The 22,946-nt window shown below is 51.6% G+C and overlaps 8 protein-coding genes across 9 annotated transcripts; 4 read left to right on the top strand and 4 right to left on the bottom strand.

Annotated features, from left to right (window-relative positions):
* Positions 1 to 1,168: 1,168 nt before the first annotated feature.
* Positions 1,169 to 4,268, bottom strand: PV06_07379 (uncharacterized protein). Its single transcript, XM_016408616.1, has one exon. The coding sequence runs from the start codon at positions 3,573 to 3,575 to the stop codon at positions 1,518 to 1,520; it is 2,058 nt and encodes a 685-aa protein (XP_016260370.1). The 5' UTR covers positions 3,576 to 4,268; the 3' UTR covers positions 1,169 to 1,517.
* Positions 4,269 to 4,799: 531 nt separating this feature from the next.
* On the top strand, positions 4,800 to 8,072 carry PV06_07378. 2 transcript variants are annotated; one of them, XM_016408615.1, is made up of 2 exons: positions 4,800 to 5,443; positions 5,504 to 8,072. In XM_016408615.1, exons 1-2 carry the CDS (start codon positions 5,213 to 5,215, stop codon positions 7,355 to 7,357), a joined length of 2,085 nt encoding a protein of 694 aa, XP_016260369.1. In that variant the 5' UTR covers positions 4,800 to 5,212; the 3' UTR covers positions 7,358 to 8,072. The 2 variants fall into 2 exon arrangements, with proteins under 2 accessions (XP_016260369.1, XP_016260368.1); XM_016408614.1 differs by having other exon boundaries at positions 4,800 to 8,072.
* Positions 8,073 to 8,358: 286 nt separating this feature from the next.
* On the top strand, positions 8,359 to 9,892 carry PV06_07377 (uncharacterized protein; the record flags this gene model as incomplete). The annotated part of the gene is made up of 1 exon (XM_016408613.1): positions 8,359 to 9,892. The coding sequence occupies exon 1, from the start codon at positions 8,759 to 8,761 to the stop codon at positions 9,890 to 9,892; it is 1,134 nt and encodes a 377-aa protein (XP_016260367.1). The 5' UTR covers positions 8,359 to 8,758.
* Positions 9,893 to 11,608: 1,716 nt separating this feature from the next.
* PV06_07376 (uncharacterized protein) lies at positions 11,609 to 12,795 on the bottom strand (the record flags this gene model as incomplete). The annotated part of the gene is made up of 4 exons (XM_016408612.1): positions 11,609 to 11,928; positions 12,006 to 12,192; positions 12,256 to 12,664; positions 12,719 to 12,795. 4 exons carry the CDS (start codon positions 12,793 to 12,795, stop codon positions 11,609 to 11,611), a joined length of 993 nt encoding a protein of 330 aa, XP_016260366.1.
* A 393-nt stretch (positions 12,796 to 13,188) lies between these two features.
* On the top strand, positions 13,189 to 15,142 carry PV06_07375 (uncharacterized protein; the record flags this gene model as incomplete). The annotated part of the gene is made up of 1 exon (XM_016408611.1): positions 13,189 to 15,142. The coding sequence occupies exon 1, from the start codon at positions 13,376 to 13,378 to the stop codon at positions 15,140 to 15,142; it is 1,767 nt and encodes a 588-aa protein (XP_016260365.1). The 5' UTR covers positions 13,189 to 13,375.
* Positions 15,143 to 15,281: 139 nt separating this feature from the next.
* On the bottom strand, positions 15,282 to 17,163 carry PV06_07374 (uncharacterized protein). The gene has a single exon (XM_016408610.1). The coding sequence runs from the start codon at positions 17,115 to 17,117 to the stop codon at positions 15,471 to 15,473; it is 1,647 nt and encodes a 548-aa protein (XP_016260364.1). The 5' UTR covers positions 17,118 to 17,163; the 3' UTR covers positions 15,282 to 15,470.
* Positions 17,164 to 17,976: 813 nt separating this feature from the next.
* PV06_07373 (uncharacterized protein) lies at positions 17,977 to 19,320 on the top strand (the record flags this gene model as incomplete). The annotated part of the gene is made up of 1 exon (XM_016408609.1): positions 17,977 to 19,320. The coding sequence occupies one exon, from the start codon at positions 17,977 to 17,979 to the stop codon at positions 19,288 to 19,290; it is 1,314 nt and encodes a 437-aa protein (XP_016260363.1). The 3' UTR covers positions 19,291 to 19,320.
* Positions 19,296 to 22,872, bottom strand: PV06_07372 (uncharacterized protein). Its single transcript, XM_016408608.1, has one exon. The coding sequence runs from the start codon at positions 22,694 to 22,696 to the stop codon at positions 19,487 to 19,489; it is 3,210 nt and encodes a 1,069-aa protein (XP_016260362.1). The 5' UTR covers positions 22,697 to 22,872; the 3' UTR covers positions 19,296 to 19,486.
* Between the last annotated feature and the right edge of the window lie 74 nt (positions 22,873 to 22,946).

Below are 22,946 nucleotides of genomic sequence, written 5' to 3'. Positions count from 1 at the left end.
TCCAGAGGAATGACAGGTCGAACCGGGGTCGACCTGTGAAACGGCGGTCTGGAGGAAGACGAAGGGCATGGGCCTTGCCCGCCCCAAGCCTGCAGTAGCGAACACTGGAGCTGCATGATTGAACAAATGGGCGACCGACTTGGCGTCAGAAATCACACTGATATCGCTTCATGATGCAACCGGGCGCAAGGGCACGATTGTGCGCGCGTTCGTGTGCTCATACTCGCAGAGTGATGGAATGTGATTCGAAATGTTTTCTGACATGGCTGCTTACGGCTAAGATTGCGATAGATTGAAATACGGAGTATGGAGTATGGAGTATGTACTGTATTTACGAGTACGAGTACGAGAGCGGAGGAGGGCTTGTTCCTTTGGTGGGACACACGTGATTCTCGACCTGAGAAACACCAAGGTACCCATGGTTAGCTACAGTACGGAGTACGGATTACAGCACATACACATTCTGGAGAGACGGCTGAACACGTATGCCAATCCTTGCTGTTCAAGTCAAAACTCAATGTTCGAGATGCACATATGTACGCTGTACTGCTAGTGCTGGGGCCGTCACCCGTGATCAGCCCTTGGAACCTTCCGGCCAGTCGACGATCACGGATCAACGTCGACCTTTTATGCACTAGGTCAATCCCTAGGCCCTTTTGGCCTGGAGCAGTGTATAACTGCGGTTCGCAGAAGATCTGGTGAGGCGAACTGTTCATGCTTAGCTTTCGCAGCACAGGGTTTGAAGCTGTGCCCTTACATTCGCAGCAGCCAGAAAAACGCTCCATACCACGAGAAGGTTCAGGCTTGCGCTCCTTTCAATGTGTACCGTGCCAGAAAATGACCGGCATCAATGATGGGAAGCAGTGACGTTCAATGTTGTTTGCTGAGATCCAGATGGAGGGTCCGAATGCACTTCCATACCTATGTAGTCAGCAATCTGTTGGCAACCAACATCGGGTATAGCACACCAGACGCAGGCACACCGCCAATGGCTTGCTGGTAGCACCATATCCGTCCCCTCCGAAGGCTTCATGACCACAGGCAGACATCATGCAAGTATTCGTGCAGTATGCAGCATGCGGGAGCAAAAGGGGTGAGTTGTACGCTGCATTGCAGGTAAGCGACCCCTTCGCCTCACTCCCGGCGCTCCAGTCACGATCAACGACCGGCTCCTTACGGTACGGGAGATGCAAGAATTGTGATTATACGATGATGTTCAGATAATAGTATTACTAGATATTGATCTGGCTGCACTCTTCCTGAGTGAATCTTGGACTCGCTGATGAGAAAACTCCATAGCTCTTTCAGGCCCTTGAAACCAATCACACCTTTCGCCAGCGCCAGTAATGGCACAACTTCCTGTACGATCGACAGTTGTGTTTCGGCTATCGCGCAACAGTAATTCCCAAAAATCAAATAATGACACTTTGCCAGGACTGACACCCGTGCATGACTTCGTCTTCACACATTAAGAGTACACAAACACGTGCCGGACATCAGCCCGGCCTTTGAACAACTCATCGTAAAGGTTGCTTCACGTCCTGGACACCACATTTGATGACTTCGTCCAGCGTCCATCGAGGCGCGAGCACCATCGACTTGGGCACCTTGTCGTGCTTTTCCAATCGCTTGCGACTCTGGTCCATTTCCCAGCTCACTCCATCGGCCAACGGAGGAGCACCCCCAGCAACGCCGCTTGCAAACTTGAGTTGAAGTACATTGCCAATCTCATCACATGCAGCCAGGAAGCGGTCGAGGTCATCCTTGTTGTGGGCAGCCGATATACAGAAGCGAGCGCGCGATGAAATCAAGGGAGTGGCTGGGTAGCCGACCACGACCACGGAGATCTTGCGCTTGAGCATCTCGTGAGAAAACGCAGGCATCTTGGCAGGGTTGTACAGCATGAGTGGAATAATGGGCGAGTCGTCGTGACCATAGACAATAAAACCGAGGCGCTTGAGACCAAGACGGAGATACCGTGAATTGAACGCGATTCTCTGTAGACGCTCTTCACCTTGGCCAGGGCTGATATCGCCATTGATGAGTCGTAGAGACGCCATGATTTGTGTCAGAACAACTGGAAGAGGAACTTCGCCGTAGATCACACCTGGATTGGTGCATCTCAGTTTGTTGATCATGGCCTTGTCAGCAGCAACGTAACCTCCGTTGGCACCAAAGGACTTGGTAAGAGTACCCATGAGGACATCGACCTCTGATGGAGGAATGCCAAAGTAGTCACAGACACCTCGTCCATGAGGACCCAACGCGCCAATGGAATGAGCTTCGTCAATGAAGAGGTTGAACTTGTATCTTTTCTTTAGTCTAATCAGGCCTGGAAGGTTGCACATTGTGCCTTCCATGGAGTAAAGACCTTCTACGACGACAAGAATCTTCTTCCATGGGCGGTGAGTACGAGGCTGTCCTTGCGAGATTGCTTCGCGAAGCTTGTTCTCGAGATCTGTCATGTCGTTGTGCCTGAAGGTTGTGACCATGGCGCCGGACAATCTCGAACCGAAACGAATTGAAGCATGGTTGAGCTCGTCCGAAATGATCAAGTCTCCTTTACCGACGAGTGCGGGAAAGATGCCAGCATTGGTGCCAAAACCCATAGAAAACACCATGGCAGCTTCTTTGCCCACGAACTCGGCGATCAGCTCCTCGCATTCAATAGCAAGCTCCGAGGTGCCTGCATCAGCTCGGGTGCTGCAAGTCGACAGTCCATATTTCCTCAAAGTTTCTTCAGCGGCATCCGCGCACGGGCCTTCAGACTGTGCAAAACCCAAGTAGTTGTAAGAGCTCAGATTCAGAGTCTCAGTCGTGGTCCCTGTCAAGGAGAAGTGTAGATTGCCGTCGTCTGTGGTACGATCGAGCAAGGTGATATACCGACCTGGAACGCCGGTGGTCGGTCTGTTGAAACAATCGTTGATACGCATCTTCAGTCGTCGGACATAGAAATTATCGAAATCGCTGTTGAGAGCAGCATAGCCATTTCGGGCCTTCAGGTGTCGGTAGTTGTCCTCTTTCAGTTTCATACCAAAGAAGTCTCTGACATGGCCGAATATTATGAGGATGAGGTAGGAAATGTAGGTCGTGAGGAGATAGTAGTAGGGTGGCTCGTCCATTATGGGTTCAGGAAACTCGCCACCCTGATGCTGACTGGTATATCTGTGCGACTGCGAATTGAGAGGGCCAAACTGGGCATGTGCTCTGGCGAGTTTCCTGGCCTCAGCCGGAGATGGCGGCTGATAGAGGGTGGTGGGTGGTTCGTCCATGTTGGCAGAATCAGCTCGAGCAGTTGATAAGGAAATGCTAGGTAATGAGAGAGATGCTGTGCTGATCGGAGGAGAACCTGAGGCCAAGAACGCCTGTTCTTGGGCTTTGCTGGCTGCCAACAGCGCAGCGGCGGCACTCTGTGCTTCCTTTGTCTTAGGCGAGGTAGAAAAGAACTGTGCGATTTTGCTTGCTTTTTGCGATGTCTTGTTGACGAAGCTGCCGCCCTTTTCGGAGGGGGAAAAGGACGGCCAGGGGGTCGGAGGTGAGCTGCTTAAAAGAGAGTTCGACAATCGACGAGGCATGGCCAAAAAGATGTGCAAGACTAGATGCGATGTTCAGAGAAAGTCCTCCTCTTAAGCCAGTCGCCAGCACTCTTGAGAGCGCAGCTGTTGCGGTGGCTGGTGAACACTCGTCAGCTACCAGCTGCGGTGTCGCAAAGCCGCGGGAAGACGAGTGTGGCGGTGTAGGAGGAGGAAGACCGAGTTCGCAGGAAGCCTTGTCGACTACTGCTAAGACGATGGTCTTGGTGGCGAACAAAGATGTAGTCGGCGTCGTTGCTAGTGGAATCTGCTGAGATAGAAGACCAAGGCTCGCAAAGGCTCGCAATGATTTTTTTGAGGAATTGTGCTGCGTAGAAGTACAAGGTGTGGATGGAAAGGCCGGTAAAAGCGGACGATGACAGAACAACTTCCGCCTTGATCCGTGCGAGAAGAAGATTGTGGTTGGATCAAAAAGCCAGCGTCCCTTGCAGGAAGCGCCCGCACGTCGCCGGAGGCGTTACCGCAATCGTCGAATACGAGCGGACAAAGGTTTCTGGAAAAGTATTACGAACAGCCAGGCGAGCCGTGCTGATTGAATAAAAGAGAATGAAGAGAATATACGGATAGTCTTAGGATAGGGAGAAGATGCACACGACACGAAAAAGACGCGAGCTGTTGGACTTCGGATTCAAAGCTGACAGATGGAGGAGGAAGTGGATTTTGGTCGCAGATTGGCTGCAGTAGCTACGAGGATGGAGATGAAGAACTTGAAGAGAGTGAATTTTTTGGCCTCCCCGAGATTGCTTTGGGCATGTTTCATCAGCGCCAGATGAATGAATAATAGGGGCCGTGGGCTGCTAAGATTTCACCCGTAGGCCACCATTGGCCCTAACGCCCACACTCTTCTGTCCTCGTGCTAGCTAAAGGTTTAGCCTAGCATGGGCCCCTTGGCACTAGGCCACACCCCCCTGGACGGCCTAAAGAAATGCCTACAGTCGACTCCATAGGCGCCTGGAAGCGAATGGTATCTACCGTTATCCGTGGTAGAGGTCATAGTGCACCTGCGAGATCATACATACAATACATATTTTACACTAAGCATATACTCCATACCGCAAAAATGGTGGTGAGGTCATGATCATGCCACAGACCCCGGAAGTAACTCGCACAAACCATGCAGAATGATGTACTCGATCAGGAACCGCTGTTATTGTTCCTGGTGAATCAGAATATCTCATTTATTGACCCGACAACGCGAGAATAGGAGAACGAGTACCAGGCAATGTCAAAATGCTCTGTACTGTGCGAGTACCCGGTGGTCTGTACCACTCTACCTTGTCCGCATACACAATAACACATCAACGACTATTCTTCACCTCATCCCATTCTTCCTAATCCCTACTACGTCTAACTCGTGTGCTTGAAAAAATGGATGTGTCTGTGCGCTATTTTCACAAGCAAAATACTCATACGGCAAAGCCTCCGTTTGCTACCATGGTGTTGACCCGGGCATTGCTCGCCTCGCTCATTCCGAGGCTCAACACTTGGCGATTTTTTCTCCCGTAGGGCTCGGAGCCGTTCCTGGACCCACCTTCAAAAAGTTCTGGGGGAGATGCTACAGCGACTACTCGTACACTGTGCACCGCCGATAGATTCTCTCTTCCCTATATTCGTTCGTCATGGCTCAAAATGGTGTGAACGGCGTGCACGAGGCCACTGTCAAGCTGTGGCAACATCCTCACCCCGAACAGACCCAGTTGTATGCTTTCCAGCAGCTTGTCGCAAAGAAACATGGCGTCCACACCTCCTCATACAAAGAACTTTGGCAGTGGAGTGTTGACCACCCTGCGCTGTTCTGGGAAGAAGTCTGGCATTATACTGGGATCAAAGCACATAAACACTACGACTCGGTAGGTAGAGTGGGATCTGAACATGGTCGAGAGCTTTTGAAGACTGACTCTCGTTATAAGGTCCTAGACGAGTCTCTACCCATGTTTCCTAAGCCGACCTTTTTCTCTGGATGCGAGTTGAATTTCGCTGAGAACCTCTTATTTCCCGCCTCGAACCCTGCGCCTCACACCCTTGCTATCATCGGTGCCACAGAGCAGACTCGCGAACAATTGACGTGGTCGGAGCTACGAGAAAGAGTGAGACTATGTGCTGCGGCCATGGAGGCACATGGTGTCAAGACAGGGGAAAGAGTCGCAGGCTACCTAGGAAACCACGCAAATGCTGTAATCGCCATGCTTGCAGCGACGTCTCTAGGAGCCATATGGTCAGGAGTGAGCCCTGACACAGGTGTTCATGCAGTCCTCGACAGACTTCAGCAGATTGAGCCGGTTCTTCTTTTGGCAGACAATGCGGTGACATATAATGGCAAAACGCATGAGACGCACAGTAAGATATCTCACGTCCTCGCGGATCTGCCTTCCATCCGGAATGTTGCCATATTCGAGACAATACCTGGGCATCACTTCGACCTTCTCTCCCTACAACGCCATGACAGCACGACAGTAGAGACGTACACCTCTTTTCTCTCCAAAGGTGATTCCTCTCGGCCTTTACAATTCACATATCTCCACCCGGAACACCCTGTGTATATTCTCTATTCTTCTGGCACAACTGGTGTACCTAAACCAATTGTGCATGCTGCTCTTGGGACACTACTGCAACATAAAAAGGAACATCTAATACAGTCTGACATCCTGCCTGGCCAAAGAATGCTCTATTTCACGACAGTGACATGGATGATGTGGCATTGGCTTGTATCTGGTCTTGCCAGCGGAGTTACTATTGTGCTTTATGATGGTAGCCCTTTCCAACCCCACAAGGAAATGAGCATGCCACTACTTATTGACGAGCTAAAGATCAACCACTTCGGAACTTCTGCTAAATACCTTTCGGTTCTTGAGCAAGCCAACATTTTGCCGCGAGAAGCAACCCCGAAAAGTGCAAGCCTCGAGTCACTTAGGTCTATCTTTTCGACCGGCTCTCCTCTTGCACCAAGCACCTTTCAGTACGTATATAAAAACCTCTCACCACCTTCGCCTCATTCAGGAATTCTATTGGGATCGATCACCGGCGGCACGGATATCATTTCCCTCTTTGGAGCACCTTGCTCGATATTACCCGTCTACATAGGCGAGATTCAAAGTGCAGGTTTGGGAATGGCGATAAAAGCATTTTCACCAGACGGGAAAGACATCACGTCCACAGGTGAGGCCGGTGAACTTGTCTGTACCGTGCCATTCCCCTGCCAACCATGCATGTTTTGGCCCCCTGGTCCAAAGGGTGAAGCTCGATATAAATCTTCATACTTCGAGGTCTTCAAAGACGAAAAGACAGGACATCCTATCTGGACCCACGGAGATTTCGTTCGCTTCAACCCCAAGACTGGTGGTATCTGGATGCTAGGGCGGTCCGATGGTGTTCTGAACCCGATGGGTGTCCGATTCGGATCCAGCGAGATATACAATATTTTGTTGAAACATTTTGCGATGGAGGTTGAAGACGCATTATGCATAGGCCGGAAGCGTGAGGAGGATGTGGATGAGGTTGTGGTCCTGTTCCTGAAGATGTCCGATGGTCATTCATTTTCCAACGACCTTTGTCACAGAATACAAACTGTGGTCAGGAAAGAGCTCAGCGCAAGGCATGTACCGAAAATCATCGATCAATGTCCTGAGATACCGGTCACGACCAACGGCAAGAAAGTGGAGGGTGCTGTAAAGCAAATACTCAGCGGCTTGAATATTAAGACAAGCGCAAGTGTCGCCAACAGCAGTTGTCTGGATTGGTACAGGGAGTGGGCAAAATCACATTAAGTTGGAAATATGTGACTTTGAAAAGGCACTCCAACATCCGATAGAGTATGAGGATATAGACGATTCCACGACACGCCATTGCCATTGAGCACAGCAAGACATGTGCGGTCGGCTCCCAGACGGATTCATTGACAGCAGCTTCTGGCGACATAGTCCCGCATGTACGTGAAGAAGTCCATGCAAGCGAGATCTGAGAAGATTGTCAGGTGCGGACTAAACGTTTACACATACATTTGTTATCGTCAAGAATTTTGTGTCTCGCTGCTCGAATACGTTGCTTGACACACGTCAGTTGACGATTCGTTTTCTTGGGTGTGAAGAGCCAGAAACATTGTTGATCGCCGGTGGAAGGTTGTATGTACGTGAAGTGGTCTTGTCATAAGTCGACTTACTCGAATCAATCCTCCTCGTACGGAGATTCCAATCAGCACACTTTTGGTATCAGACAGCCTCGATAAACCCCCTACAGCCAGGTCTAGATGCAGAAGAAATGAAGGCCAAGACAAGGCCACACTAATTTGTACTCTACATTATCTAGAAGACGCACCACCACGCAGTGAGCTGGTCTGCACTTTTACCCGTACTGTACAGTGACAGAATATTTATAGCCAGGGGTAATTTATCTCAGGTACCCAGTACCAGTAAACCATGCTTTTTGTGGCTTAGTTTCCCACGGCATCTACGGAGTACTAAGTACCTTAATTAGGTCAGGTACCGAAGATAAGTTACCTCCACGGCGGAAGCTAGCGAGGCTGGGGATCCGCTTCCTGATAACAAAAGGTGCCGGGAGAGCGAAGTAGCACCGTTTGCCCCTTTTGTTTTACTCCATTATCGACAACAGTGCAATTTCGGGAACGACGAAAATCTCGAGCGGGAGGAGGGAAAAAGGGAAAGAAAATAAAGAGATTGGGTATGGATAAGACTCCGTAGGAGGGAGGGACTTGAGTGATGTTGCTAGTAGCTGTAGAATTTTGTTCCTTCGTACGTGCTCCTAGTTTCTTACTTTCGTTTGTCAAGTCCGTATCGGTAGAGAATTTTCAAAGACACGTCTGTACGCAAAAACCACCAGGGACCTGGGTCAGTAAAAAGGAGTACTACCTTGGTGGCTCTGCGACAAGACATTGATTTATTGATCGAACCCACACACCTACCTACGCAATACTGTACAGAGTACTGCGTGTACGGAGTACGAGTACAGGGTCGAATATCTCCCTACCCCAGAGCCCCCAAAGACAACAAACCCAGTGACAGGCTTGCTTGCGTTATCCTTGGGATAGGATAATTCGTATTGGGAGGACTGATCAATCCCCGGACTGGAGAAGGAGGAGGGGATTGTCGGTTCTTTCTTTGGGAGGTCTAGTTACCAATTTTTTTCTCTTTTTTTTTCCAGTCAAAACAACCATGCAACGATTAACAAAGATCGCCCTGACTTTAACGTCCCTCGGGTTCATCATCTTGTCACTGGCTTTTCTAGAAGTCAAGGCTCCCGAATACTCGATCCGAAACTCTTCCCATTCCATATCCGACTTTGTATCAAACACTTTGAGTCAAGTTTCTGGTAAACAACAATCACATCTCCACACGTCGGCATCATCAATAACGTCAGACGACACGAGTGGTACGGGCAAGAGATATGCCTATGCCACGTTTTACTCCTCCCCGGCCAACGACACTCGACCACTCGACGAGGACAAGTACTTCACGGCGACCCGGGTGTTGTTGTACCAACTCCTCCACCACCCGACAACAAAATCAAACAACAGTTACCCTCTGCTCGTACTCGTACCGAAACATGTCGACAGGAACAAAACGGACATTCTCGAGCGCGAGGGAGCCACGGTGGTTCACGTCGACGTGCTCAACCCCGACGACTCGACGTGGGTGCGTCCGGCACGAGCCAGCTGGGCCGAACAATTCACCAAACTCAGACTGTTCAACATGACAGAGTTCGACCGGATCGCCTTCGTCGACTCGGACATGCTCCTGGTGACGAGTCTCGACGGCATGTTTGAAGAAGGTGTGGTGCAGACGCCGGCTCTGTCTGCCCTCGCCCAGCGGGAAAACGACGACGACGACGACCGAATCAAACCCGACGAAGCCTCCTTACCCGCCGAGTATGTGTTTGTGGGCGTCTCGGACGCAGGGGGACCTCACCGCCACAGCGTGCCCGAGGAGCACGACAACGTCAACGGTGGGTTCTGGGTCATGAGGCCCGACCCCGTCTTGTACCGGTACTACCTCAGCGTCATGAACGTACCCGGTCGGTTCGACGACTCGACCATGGAGCAGGGGCTGCTGAACTACGCCCACCGGGCCGACGGGCCCATGCCCTACCGACACTTCAAGACGGGCAAGTGGAACATGAACTGGCCGAGTTACGGGGACGTCGAGCGTGGCGCCGCCAGCGTCCACGACAAGTTCTGGGACGAGGGCAACGCCGGCTGGATCGACAGGCAGCTCGTCGAGATGTGGTGGCGCATGCAAGGGGAGATGGAAGGGTTCTGGTTCAGGGCGCAACGGGATGGCCTGTACTGAGGTTTCATTTTCTTTTGGGAAGGGGGTTTTGGATTCTTGTAACGGACATGCTCATGGATATAAATCATGATTTTGAGATTTGTTGGTTACTGTATCGCGGCGCGGCGCAGTTGGGAAACTTGGCCTCAATGAATAAAGATGAACTTTTTGTTGTGTACACACTTTCTGACCCGTTCTCATTCTTTTGATTTTTTCCCATAGTGTAAAAAGTACTCGTACTGTGGACTTGTGGCTTTCTTACCTCTTCAAAAATAGAGGATCATTCTGCAAAAATGGCAAAAACTTAACTAGGATTTATCTCCCATAGGAGCCTAGTTAAGAAAATCCCAGTCGTGTAAGGATTTTTTTCCCCCAGATGCCTCCCAACTCGGGACCAGTGAAGGTCTTAAACCGATCTATGGTACTCGCTCTGGAATCTCCCCTGTCGCAGCGCTTTCAACTTTTTCTACCCTCTCTGGCCAGGGCCTTGTCCTAGCTATGTTGTCCTCCCACTTATTTATTTTTGTCGACCTTGCCCAAATCACCCTCCCCCAGATTCCCGCCTTGGACGCTTCACTGGTTGAATTTTTGGTGGTTGGATCTTTTTTGGTGACAATGGGATTCGAACTTGAGACCGACTGCTGGAGCTGGACAACAGATTGCCCTGATTCCGAAGAATTGCCCCTGAGCCAGCTCTGCCAAACGCATGACCTAGAAGATTGGTTAGTTGGAAGGAAATTCACTTTTTCAATTCATAAACCCTTGATTATTTTTCACCGCCCTAGGCGCCAGCGCCAGTAACTTTAGGCAGCTCTTGCTTCTAGGTAAATCCACTCCCACAATTGCTGTAGAAGAGAAATGCCCCCAGAGTCGCTTTGTTCTTTTTCCAGCTGCTCTTCTCGCCAGACGGGAGTTTCTTCTTTCTTTTGGCACCACTAATGTCGGCTTGGACTCGTGGTGCGAAGTCAACCGCTCCGATATTGAGGCTTCCCAATGCAACCAAGATTCTCGTCGAACAGGTATGTGATTCTTTCGAGTGTTCCAGGCTGCGGCATGAGCTGCAAGGTCTCTTTCAGGTCCGGCTTAGACGACGAAGGCCCGGAGCCGATAGCTAGGACATTTTGTCCAGTTTTCGCTGAGACGTGCAACATCTCCCTGAATAAAATATAGCTCGCTCAAGTGTATGCTCAGGGACATCCTGCCTACACCACTTACTGTTCTTTTTCTGAGATTCGAGAACATGGCCAGCCGCCAGCTTATTGCCTGTCCAGATGAACGCTTCCTGGGAACTCCGCTGGTTGGACGGAGGGCATCGAAGCCTGTTTCTGGATAATCTGACAGAGCCTGGGACCGTTTTGGGAAGTCCAGCTCAAAACTTGAAAGATTTGGTATCAATTGTGCTGATATTGTAGCAGTCACTACAGCTACGGCTGTGTATGAAGTCGGAAAAAGAATTTCCTCTCGCTTATGAAATGTGATGGTCTCGGCTCGTCTCATGACGCATACGGACTAGTTCCTTCCTTTCCTGGCATCGGCAACTTCCACGTTGTATTTATTATTAGATGTGCCTGGGAAATTACCATGAAAAACAAATTGACCGGTTACTTCGCCAGTGTTGGAAATCCTTTGCGCCGCTGATGCGGCTAGAAGGTGCTACAATAATGTGTCCCGAGAAGCGGAGTAATCTTACAAAACTTCAAACTCGAGCCTCTTCTTTACACCAAGATTCGTGGCATCCTATGCTGCTGTCGGCTGAATCAAGATCTTGACATGCGCAGCCTTATTCCTGATCAGTTCCTGGAAACCACCATGAACGACATCCTTCAGAGGCACTATGGCTGTGATCATCTGCTCAAACGGCAAGTCTCCCTTCTTCAATGCGTCCAGCACACGCTCCCAGTCTTCATGGGTATAGCAGATACCACCGAGTAATTTCTTCTCAAGGATGGCAATGTCGTTCAAATTCAGCATCAGCGGTTTTTCGTGAATTGCAACATTGAAGATAGTTCCTCCAGGCTTCGTGGCAGCCAAAGCTGTATCGAGTGTGGACTGCAGTCCTGTCGCGTCAAAGGCCACATCAACACCCTCTTGTGAAAACTGCCGAATCGCCACCACACAGGATCCAGCTCTTTACTATCGTTGGCAGTGACGGCATTCTTGAGTGGATTGACAACCATATCGGCTCCGAACTTCTTCGCCTGAAGAGCACGTTGCTCTGCCACCTCACTCACAACCACTTTATTGACACCTTGGGCTCTTAGGCCAAGCAAAATCGCGAGCCCAATAGGCCCAGCGCCTAGCACGAGAGCATCCTGGCCCGCCTTGAACCCCGAAGTACGTATACTGTGTCAGGCAACCGCCAATGGCTCTGCAAGTGCACCTACCTTCGGTGAGACTCCTTCTGGCAGAACAAGACAGTTGTAAGATTTCACAACGATCTCCTCGGAGAATCCGCCACCATTCGCATTCAAGCCATAACAGCACCATCGTTTGCACAAGTTGATCCTTCCCGCTTGGCATGATGGACATGGGTCTGCTCCAAAGTGGCGGTCGTCTAGCGAAGGGTTGACACAGACCTCCTGTCCGACGTCGAGATCTTGGACGGCTGGACCTTTCTCGATGACTGTTCCTGACATCTCATGGCCCATAGTGACAGGGAGCTCCACCTCGGTGAATTGGTTCTTGGAGCCTGGCTGGGGTGGGAAGATGGGCCCGCCTTGAAATTCATGAATATCTGTTCCGCATATACCACAATATGCTATCTTCAAGCGAACTTCATCTGGACCGCACGGCCTGCAAATTGTTGAGTATCGGGTAAGCTCATCTTGGAACTGCACGCGAGCTTACAGTGGTCGAACCGTGTCTAGCTGAAGGTCACCACGGCTATGAAAGCGCAGTGATAGCACTCCTTCTGACTTCAACATATTTCTGAACCTGATCAAGAGCAGATGAGGAGGCACTGTAAGTTATTGTTTGACGAAGTCCCTGGACTTAAAGTCATTGATGGAAATTGAAATCTGGAAGGGGCATCGCACCTATAGCCGACACTACGGTTATGCTGCTTCCTCTTACTTCACTTCCCCACGACTCTTCTATAAGTCTCCGCACGAAGCATGTTTTCTTCGGCCTCTCTCACGACCCCAAATGTCCCAAGGATCGTGTCAGAATTGCATGAACTACTGACTCAATCTAGGATTTTATGTGTTGAAATACTCCCCAAGAAAAAGGTCTAACATTGGGTCGTCGACACCAGCTTGATGTAGTGTGCATCGCAGATGCTAGTCAGTTGTCCAAGACACGAAAGCAGTATTTCATGGCAAGAAGACTCCCCAAGCCAGAGAGGTCGGCGAGGTCTACTCCGATAGGAGATATCCGTCCTAACAAAAATGACTATCCAAACCTTTTTGTCCTTCCGCCCTACAGAGCCAATGTCGTCCTGACACTTGTGCATTTTTGACCAACTGACGCACTTTATGACTCCCGGGAGCAGACTTCTACACCTCAATGAGGGCAACAATCTCGGGTCGCAGTCTTGTGCGCGGACTCGCATCCGGAGAACTCTTGGTCTCGAATGTAGCGCTGAGTTGTTGGGGCGGCGTTGAGGTTGAGACAGGAATGATCGTGGATCAGCACCATCCTCTCAAAGGCGAATGCATCACCGGTCGAATCCTGGCTATACCATGTGGCCGAGGCTCGTGCACAGGCAGCGGTATTATTCTGGAGTTACTCTTAGGTAATCGTGGACCTGCAGCCCTGGTCTTCCAGTATGTCGAGGAGATTATGACATTGGGCGTTATGGTCGCGAAAGCAATATTTTCGCTATCCATTCCAGTCATAGTATTGTCTGAGACGGACTTCTCGAGCCTGCAGAGTGGACAGAGGGCCATTGTGCGAAATACAGAGCTTATTGTCGGGCAAAATTTCGCCATCCTCGAGAGCCCGTCACCATCAACAATGTTACCACGGGTTGTTAAGCTCAGCAACAAAGATGAACGCATGTTCAGTGGTGCTTGTGGGGCCGCTGTCAGATTGGCCATGGAGATACTCGTTGATGTGGCTGAGATGCAAGGCGCTGAGGCCCTCCTCGACGTATCACAAGCTCATATCGATGCATGCATCTACGTTGGCCCTGCAAGTCTGGAATTTGCTGAGAGATTCTTATCGTTGGGCGCAAGGTTCGCAGTCCCAACCACGTTGAATTCGATATCCATTGACCAACGTCGCTGGCGGGAGCTTGGTATGGACCCTACCCTCGGCAGAGAAGCGGAAAAGCTGTCACAAACTTACATGTCCATGGGAGCAATCATGAGCTTTACGTGTGCACCCTACATGCTTGAGACTGCACCGAAAAGGGGCGAGAATATTGGCTGGGCAGAATCGAACGCGGTAGTCTTTGCCAACAGCGTGTTGGGAGCCAGAACCCAGAAATACCCCGACTTCCTAGACGTCTGCATCGCTCTCACCGGACGTGCACCGGCCGCTGGATGTCACCTGGAACACTACCGTTTGCCAACAATAGAGATCAAGGTTGGGGAGTTTTTCGACGTCGACGACACATTCTATCCACTTCTGGGCTACCATGTCGGCACACTGTCAGGGCCCAACATCCCTGTTATACGCGGACTAGAACATCTCGGTCCTAGCATATCACAATCAGACCTGAAGGCGTTCGGGGCAGCTTTCGCCACAACATCGTCGGCGCCCATGTTTCACATACAGGGCGTCACTCCCGAGGCAAGCAACGACATGTGTAAGCGAAGAACAGAGGATGACAGATTGCCTTGCTATGAAGTCGGCCGGGACGAGTTGCGCGATTGCTGGCGTCAACTCAACACCGCCACGACTTCGGCGGTGACGCTCGTGTCGCTCGGCAACCCTCATTTTGCGCTGGACGAGTTTGCGACCCTGGCGAAGCTGTGCGCGGGTCGACGCAAACACGCCGACGTCCAAGTTATCATCACCACGAGTCGCGCCGTCCAACAACAAGCAAGTCGGGCCGGACACCTCGACGTCATCGTCGAGGAATTCGGCGCAAAGCTCGTCACCGACACGTGCTGGTGCATGCTGGGCGAGCCCGTGGTGCCCGTCGACGCAGAGAACATCATGACCAACTCGGGAAAATACGCCCACTACGCACCTGGGATGCTGCGTCGTGGGGTCCACTTCGCGAGCTTGTCGAGGTGCGTCGACGCCGCTTGCAAGGGGGAAGTAAAGAGTGGTTTGCCCGAGTGGCTAGCCGACCCTCCTCTAGTACTGAATTACGCTGATTAAAGTCCTTGTAGATGGGATTGATGTTGTGAACGAATACAAGGGTAACCTAGCTTGGGCCCCGTATGGCAAATATTGTTACTCCATACTGATCATAGTGTAGACGATTGAAAATACTTCAGAAAAGAAAGAAGAAGACTTCCGCAAAGACAAACGACTTGGTATCATTCTACTAGCTACTCCTTGAATAATTTCGCTTAATTGCTTCAACAAAGTCATCATTGATAAGGACAGCATCTTCAAGTCGAGACATGTAACAAATCCAAAGACCCGACACAGGCCAGCCACTGCTTGTAAACGCATCCTATCTGCCAACCCTCACAACTTCTTTTCACAGCTTGACCCTCTCCTGGCTAGCTCCACTCAACCTCCTCATCTGAGGTCGGAAGTTGGGACTCGGTGCCAGACTACTGGACGAGGGCTGACTGTCGAAGCTCGTCCCCAGATTCGACACGTCGTTACCTTCCGACATCGAACTCCGGGTAGATTGAGCCGCAGGAGGAGGTGGAGGTTGAGGTTGGGCCGATGGTGCGCGCCCGCGCATCGCTTGTTGTTGTTGACCGATCCTCTCTCTGTTCAAGAGCCATTGAACTTGCGCCCTGGTGCTGAAAAGAGCCGCGTTGGTATGCGCGAGGTCCTCTTTGATGCGCAAAGTCTCATTCATGATCTGCATCGAGGTACGCGCATCGAGGTCCGATATGTGGTTGTGGAGTGCCGCAATGTCCTGCTCCATGTTCGACACATTGCCACGCAGGGACTCGTGATTCGCCAGTAGATGCTGTTGTGTCTGAGAGAGGGAGGCAACGTCCGGGTCAGGTGAAGGGGTCAGCGCCCGGAGATGTGCTGGCATGAGAAGGTCGCGATGTGATATTGCCGAAGGGATGTGGTCTCTTTCGATCTCTTCGATGTCTGACGCTTCGCCAGCAGCAGATGGGTCGGACTGATTGAGACGGGGTAGGACCCGGTCGTTGACGATGTCGTTCAACTTCTCAAACCCTGTCTCCAAAACTTCATTTCGAACCTTGACCATTGTCAACTGCTCTTGTAGTAAGTGGAGCAGCCTTGATTGCCGCTGAAGGAATGGAGCCATCCGAGCAATCGGGCATGATCTGATGTGCTCACTCAGCTCTTCGTCGTTGACATCCTCAGCACATCCGTATTGCTTGCCCGGGCAAAGCTCCTGCTCCACGGAATCGCAGACGTGGCTTTTGTCTCCGGCAAGATAGTCCTTGGCCGAGATGCGTTTCCCGCACCGCTTGCAATCGATACCTGTATTCGGACAGTCCTCATCTTTGTGTTTCAGCCATTCTCCACGGCCGAGCTCAATCACCGCCCCGCAATCACACTCGATGTGAGAAGTGTGTATACACTGGTTCGGCACGTAGTTTTTTCTCTTCACCAGCCGGTCGCATCCTTCATCCGGGCATTTTAGTCTTTCGTGCTCGCATTCTTTTGTGGCGTGACGCTCGACTGTCCCTCTGGGCAAAATCACTTCGCAGTCTTCATTCGGACATCGGACTTTTATTTCGTCACACATGTTGACGATCAATCGCGAGGCTTTGCGCGGTCCGGACAGGAGGAATGAACGGCATGTAGGGCATTGAGATCGTACACCAGCGCTGGTCCCTTCACGGTACTCTTTCAGGCATGAACTGCAAAAGGTGTGGTCACATTCCAGGACGACCGGCTCGACGAACGGAACATGGCAGATCGGGCACATCAAGTGGGCCTCATAGTCGGTGACATGGTCGAGTGCCCGAAGGTCGATGGTCGGCGGGGGCTTCAGATTCGACGTATTGCGAGTATGCCGCTGAGATCGAAGCGAAGGAGATCGCGGCGGCGAGGTTCTTGTGCGGGTGCGGGCGAATTCGGCAAAGAGGGTGTCGAGATGCGGTTGGATGGGACTTGGGAGAGATGCATCGTCTGGGAGGTGGCGGGTGGCCAGAGGGGTAAATTCGTTGTCGTCCATTTCGCTCATACTTTGAGGTGAATGTATCGCATTTTTTCCAATGGTATTGTTGAAATTGTAGGAGGATAGAACAGGAAGGGGAAGTGTGCATGTGTTGACATGTACCGCGGAATTAATGGTGGTACGTCAGTCCCTGCATTAGTTGCTTGCTTCCTCGTTCCCGAGCATCACGTGGACGATGGACAACCACTTACTGACACGAGTATCTTCATGGAGTACAGGCTACAAAATGGTGGTCGAGATACTATAGATCCGGAGAAACGAAGATATAGACGATTCAGAGTGATGAAAATTATATACTTGGGACGCATGTAGGAGCCATCGATGCCACATCTTTGGACGTTGTCACTGGATTCTCACTCCTGAACACCGTAGCCATCACACATCGCTAGCGATAATATAAAAAATGAAGACTAGAAGACGCAGAATAGGTAATACCATTATCGAGATCCATACGTAGGTACTCTGAATATCTAGAGCGTCCTGATGGCTTCGTGTGGACGCGGATGCCGATATTGAGACTTCGAGGATATAGTAGAAACCCAGAATCCGGGGGGAGGGAGGGGGGGCGGGAACTTAGGATGTCTCAATTTCTCTCATGTTGGCTGAGCAAAGCTTAAGTCTCGTCCCAATCAGGCAACTTTACCTACCGGGAAAGGAAGGTATGGAGGATCAATCCCCAGGCAGATCACGCTTGGCACACCTTGTTACACCTTTGCACGCGTACAAAGACAGAGAAATGACAACGACATGTAAAGGTAGTTCTCGCGGTGCTCGACAAGGCCTCCGAAGTGTGTAATTCGTAAGGGTTGTCCGATTCAACCCATGACACCAAACCACCCGAGACAACAGTCACAAAAGAGGCATCATGGACACCAACAACAGTCACACAAGAGACACCATGGACACTGAAGACATCCTCAGCGTTCTATCGACGCAGTCCACAGCACCAGAATCCGCTTCAACATCAACACTGCGCAACCAAGCACATGCCCTGATATCCAGGTCTACAGACGAATCAGTGTTACCTGCGACGCTGCTCGACCTCCTCACCCAAGTCATAAAACCACTCTTCACAAACACCAAGCACCCCAGCCTGACGTCCACGGGACGAAAGAACTTGGTGCCCAACTCACCATCATTCGGTCCCAGCTATCCCACTCTCTCCGACCACTACGAAACCTCGAAGCCATGGAAAACAACAGGCTTCACCGTCCCTTTACTCAGATACATACTCGACTCGTATTCCGCCCTCCCCTCCACCAGCCGCAAACAGACACTCGAATCCCACTTTCACCTCCTCGTCCCGCCGATCCTGAACATGATCGACGACACCGATCCGTCGTACAAGGCGACCGGGTGTCGGCTCCTCCACACGCTCGGCGAGGTTTTGGTCTCCGTACAGAGCGACATGCTCAAACGCACCGGCCTGGGTGACGTCTTCGTCCACGCCCTCAAAGGCAACCTCACGCTCCTCCCGACGCTCACACCGGAAGACGAGAGTCTGTCCGTCCTGCGTGAACTGTACCCGGCCTACATTGCTCTCGTGGACGCGATGTTCTGCTACTCTTCTTCCCCGTCAAAACTGACCTCCGCGGAATCCAAGGCCCGAGACGACCTCCTCACCTCGCTTTACAGACACGGCATCATGGCGTCGCTCGAGCACCTCTCGTCGGCGACGTCTTTCTCGTCCACCATATCCGTGAGCCTGACGGTCTTTCTCCTCCGCCAGGTCCCTCCCGTTATTGAGCGCATGGGGATATCGAGTGTGCGCCATCTCAAGGGCCTCCTACCTATGGTCCGGGCGGGTCTGATGGATCCTTTCATCCTGGTCGCTCCGGAGATGGTCTCGGCCGTGCTGGATGTGGTTGAATGTGTGATTTCGGTCTGCACTCCGCGAGTCAAGGAGAAATGGTACCCCGAGATCCTGAGAGGTTTGGTGGGATGTTGGTGTAATTGCATCGATGAGAACGAGGGCAGCGGCACGACCAGCGCCAGCAAATATCTGCCCGAGACTATGACACGATTGACAAAGGTAGTCAAAATGCTAGGCGACATCGTTGACGAAACCGAATGGAAAGACGTTACGCGACGTCTTGTCGACGAAGAACCAGACCTAAAAGAGCTGTTCGAACAGGATGAACAAGATTCTTTAAACATGACAAAGACTCCATGGGTATGAAATGGATATGAAATTCGTAGTCGATCATGACCCGGTGTATACAAGCATCCGCTCGTTTCGATCACCAAGGCTTTTTGGAAAAGAAAAGGCAATACAGTCTATAAAAGGGGGTATCTTTATTCATCATAAACATCCAAGAACCGAACCCATCACCAGCACCGTCGCCAACAGCGTAACATGACACGGGTAACACCAGTCATGCTTTCACACCTTCAGCGGCATCATCACCAACGACAGGCCTCTGCTTGAACAGGCTCTTCCCTTTCAGCCACTTCTTATACGCCTTGTATCTCTTCTTCTCGCCGTCCTCGTGGAGCACGGTCAACGGGTCCTCCACGGTCCCGCTGGCAAGATACTCGGTGTAGTCGTCCAAACTGGCCTCTGCGCGTTCGTCCATGGTCAGGCTCACGGCGCCGCGGTCGTCGTCGTAGTGGCGAAGAACCTTGTGGTCGGCCGGGTCGGACGTGGTCTTGGAGAGGTACTCGAGAAACTCCAGAGGCGCCGAGGAATAGTCAATGTCGGACGACACTACGAGCGGGATGTTGGAAGGGTGTCGCACGTACCGCTGGTACTCGCCTTCTTGGCGGACCTGCGGGTCGAGGGACCGCGTGATCAGCGACGTGAACGACTGCAGTGCGAGTTCGGCCTTGGTGGGCTGCAGGAGCGAACTGTTCGCGAGGTCACTCGTCGTGGCGGTCGGGAGCTTGGGGATCTTGGGTACAGAAGGGGACTGGACCTCGAACGACGGTTCCTTGATGATGCCGGTGTATTGGCGACGCTGGAGCGTATTATGCAGTTGTTGTTGAGCGTCGAGCCACGGACCGAGTGCGTTGGGTTTCGGCGCCGGTGTCGGTTCGAGTGCCGAGTGAGGAGGCACCGACGAAACGACCGATTCGGTTCCGGCCGTCGTCGACAACTCGTCGTCTGAAGGCGCGACGATCTTGACCCCTTTACGTGCGGCGTGCTTTTCGTGGCCTTCGCCGTCACTTTCGTTGGCCGTGCGTACTTTGAACGGTGAAAAGTCGTATTTTCCGGACGATGTCGAGTTGATCGGGATGTACCGCAGGTTCGAGTGCATTTTGAACGAGAAGAGCTTCTTGAACGAGGTGATGGCAAGTGGGCGATAGTATTCGACCCAGTAGTCATCAAAGTACCCGAGGGGCCGGTCACGGAGGTCCCGCGGCCACAGTGACGGTGGTATGGAGGGCGAGACGAGATTTTCAGATGTATACCACTGGCGATAGCTCGGCCTGCGTTTGCCGAACATGGACCGTGGGTCGGAGTGGTGAAGATAGTAATCCGTTGTCAGGTCCCACAGCATGGGCTTGTCGTGGGCAAAGACGTAGTTCCCAAGGAAGAGATTGTACGCTTCCTGTCGCTGAGCGTCCATGAACGAATTATTGTAGTACCGTTTGAAACTCTCGACCATATCCCTCGAGTGGCTCGTCCATTGATTGATCTTGCGGTAAGTCGCCATTGTATTGACCAGGTGCGAGCCTCCGTACTGCACGGCTATCGTGTCGCCGTGGTCGTGCCACATGTGGGTGAACAGGTTGATGGCGTCGGAATCGTACTCGACGGAAGTGTCTACAATCACGCCGAGTGCCTGAAGCTGGTACCCGAGCGCTTTTTTGGCGATCACAAACTGAGCGGCGTTGGTGCGGTCGAGACAGTCGATACAGTTTGTCCGAGCCACGCCGCTCTGAAGCTTCAAGCCGGTCTTCTCGTCGTTGCCGTTCTGAAAGAAGCCCGTCTTGGGGAGGATACCTTCCGCGATCGCTTCGAGGCTGGCAATGACGTCCCCATCGCGACTCTTGGAGGCACGACTCATGTCCCACGCGTGGTACAGGATTTGTTTGTCCTTGGGCAAAAACTGGTTTAGATAGTTGACGGCCAGGGTGTACTCTTTCAGGAGCTTCGATTCTCGGGGTGTTCGTTCGCGGGATTTAATGAGATTCAGGACATATATAGGAGTGCCGTATCGCTTGAACAGGTTGTCAAAGTGCAAGGCTGCCGCGCTGAAGAACGGGTCCACGACGTTGAGATGGATATCTGGCTTTGGTGAAACGCCAGTGCTATCCTGAGTCCAATGAAGAGGTATACTGCCACGGTGCTGAACGTAAGATGTGTACTTGTCGTTCGCAAACAAGGTGGGACCGGGAGCGTGGAATGACGTGGTAAGCATTTCTGAGACGATCTGTTCCGTCTCAACATCATTCGCCACGTATCCCAAGTCATTTGCTCCTCGTTTGAGGAATCGAGCACCGGCGAAAAACCGTGACCGACGCGCGATGATGGTCACATACACAACTCTTCCCCAGTATATAGACAGGGCGCTTTGATCGACGTAACCATGCACAATCGACAAACACCAGTCGAACGGGTTTTTCAGTACTTGCTTGGCAGGTTCGAGCAAGTGGTGATTCCAGATAAACATGTCGTTTTGATCGTGCTTCAATGGCTCTGCGAGTCCATCAAAGAGCGCTTGACGTTCGCGCGTGATGTTATGCTGTAAAGTTCTGGTAACGTCGTAGGAGTAGCTGAAATAAAAAGACCTTGTCAAATCGAGGTTTCCCAAGATGCCAATGAATCGAGCCTCTTCGAGATGTCTATCCGTCTTGACCCTGGTTGAGGCTGCCGTGACCAGAGGCATCATGTCGGTCTTGTCGATCTGATAAATATAATGACCACCAATCATGGCAACTTGGCTTCTTTTGGTCACGTATATCATGTAATACTGAGCAGTGAACCGGATGAAGCCGAGGAGGCCCCAGAAGCTCGTCTTCATCTTGAGACCACCGGTCGCCCGGTTACCCTCGTCGATTGCACTGAGGATCTGCTGCGTCTCTTTCTTGGTATAGATGATGTCATCCTCGGTGATGTTGAGTTCTCCCGTTCCTGACGTGCGGTCGATCTTCAAGATTCGAAAAGCAGAGTCCAGAAGATCCGAACCCACAATGTAGTAATAGTTGGCCGTTTCGTGCAGTGTGAATTTGTGCATTCTGGTGACACCTTCCTCACCAACCTTGCCCACTCTCGCTCCCTTGTTGCGTTTCAGGGAGGGGGTGGGACTGGTAGTACGGTTAAACGACTTCGAGATGTCGAGGCCCTCCTCGTCGTCTTCTTCGTCTCGTTTTCCCGGCGCCAGGGGCGGAGAGTCCGGAGGATTATTCGACAGCAGAGGGTACATCTGCGGAACAGCCTCTTCTGGAGATTCAGAGTCTTCAGAATTGACCGTGATCCCTTGGATGGAATCGTCAGCGCCGTCAACTTGACGTAGCTCCAAGTCGTTTTCCACAATATCTGAATTCGCATCCTCGGTTGGTGACTGCCCAGTCTTGTTTCCATCAGACTCCGTGCCATCTGGCGCCACTTGGTTGGCGATAAATTCTTTAAATGATTCCATTGCGACGAAGATCTCTCAGCTAAGGATTTTCGGTCCAACACGCATAACGTGTCGCGAACAAACAGCTACAGGGCTCCATCTGAACTCAGAACACCCTGTCATGTGGCAGGGAGATGGCGCGGGAGATGGCGCTCCGAACTCAAATGAGCTGCAGAATGTCGCGAGTTTGAGGAAACATACAACAGGCTCCGTTAATTCTGGTGTTGTCGAAATAACGAACGCCAGTCAAAAGACCCAAAATACGGTGATG

This window comes from Exophiala oligosperma (assembly GCF_000835515.1).
Source record: "Exophiala oligosperma strain CBS 72588 unplaced genomic scaffold supercont1.7, whole genome shotgun sequence".
Lineage (NCBI taxonomy): Eukaryota > Fungi > Ascomycota > Eurotiomycetes > Chaetothyriales > Herpotrichiellaceae > Exophiala > Exophiala oligosperma.
This window is presented reverse-complemented; position numbering and strand designations above follow the sequence as displayed.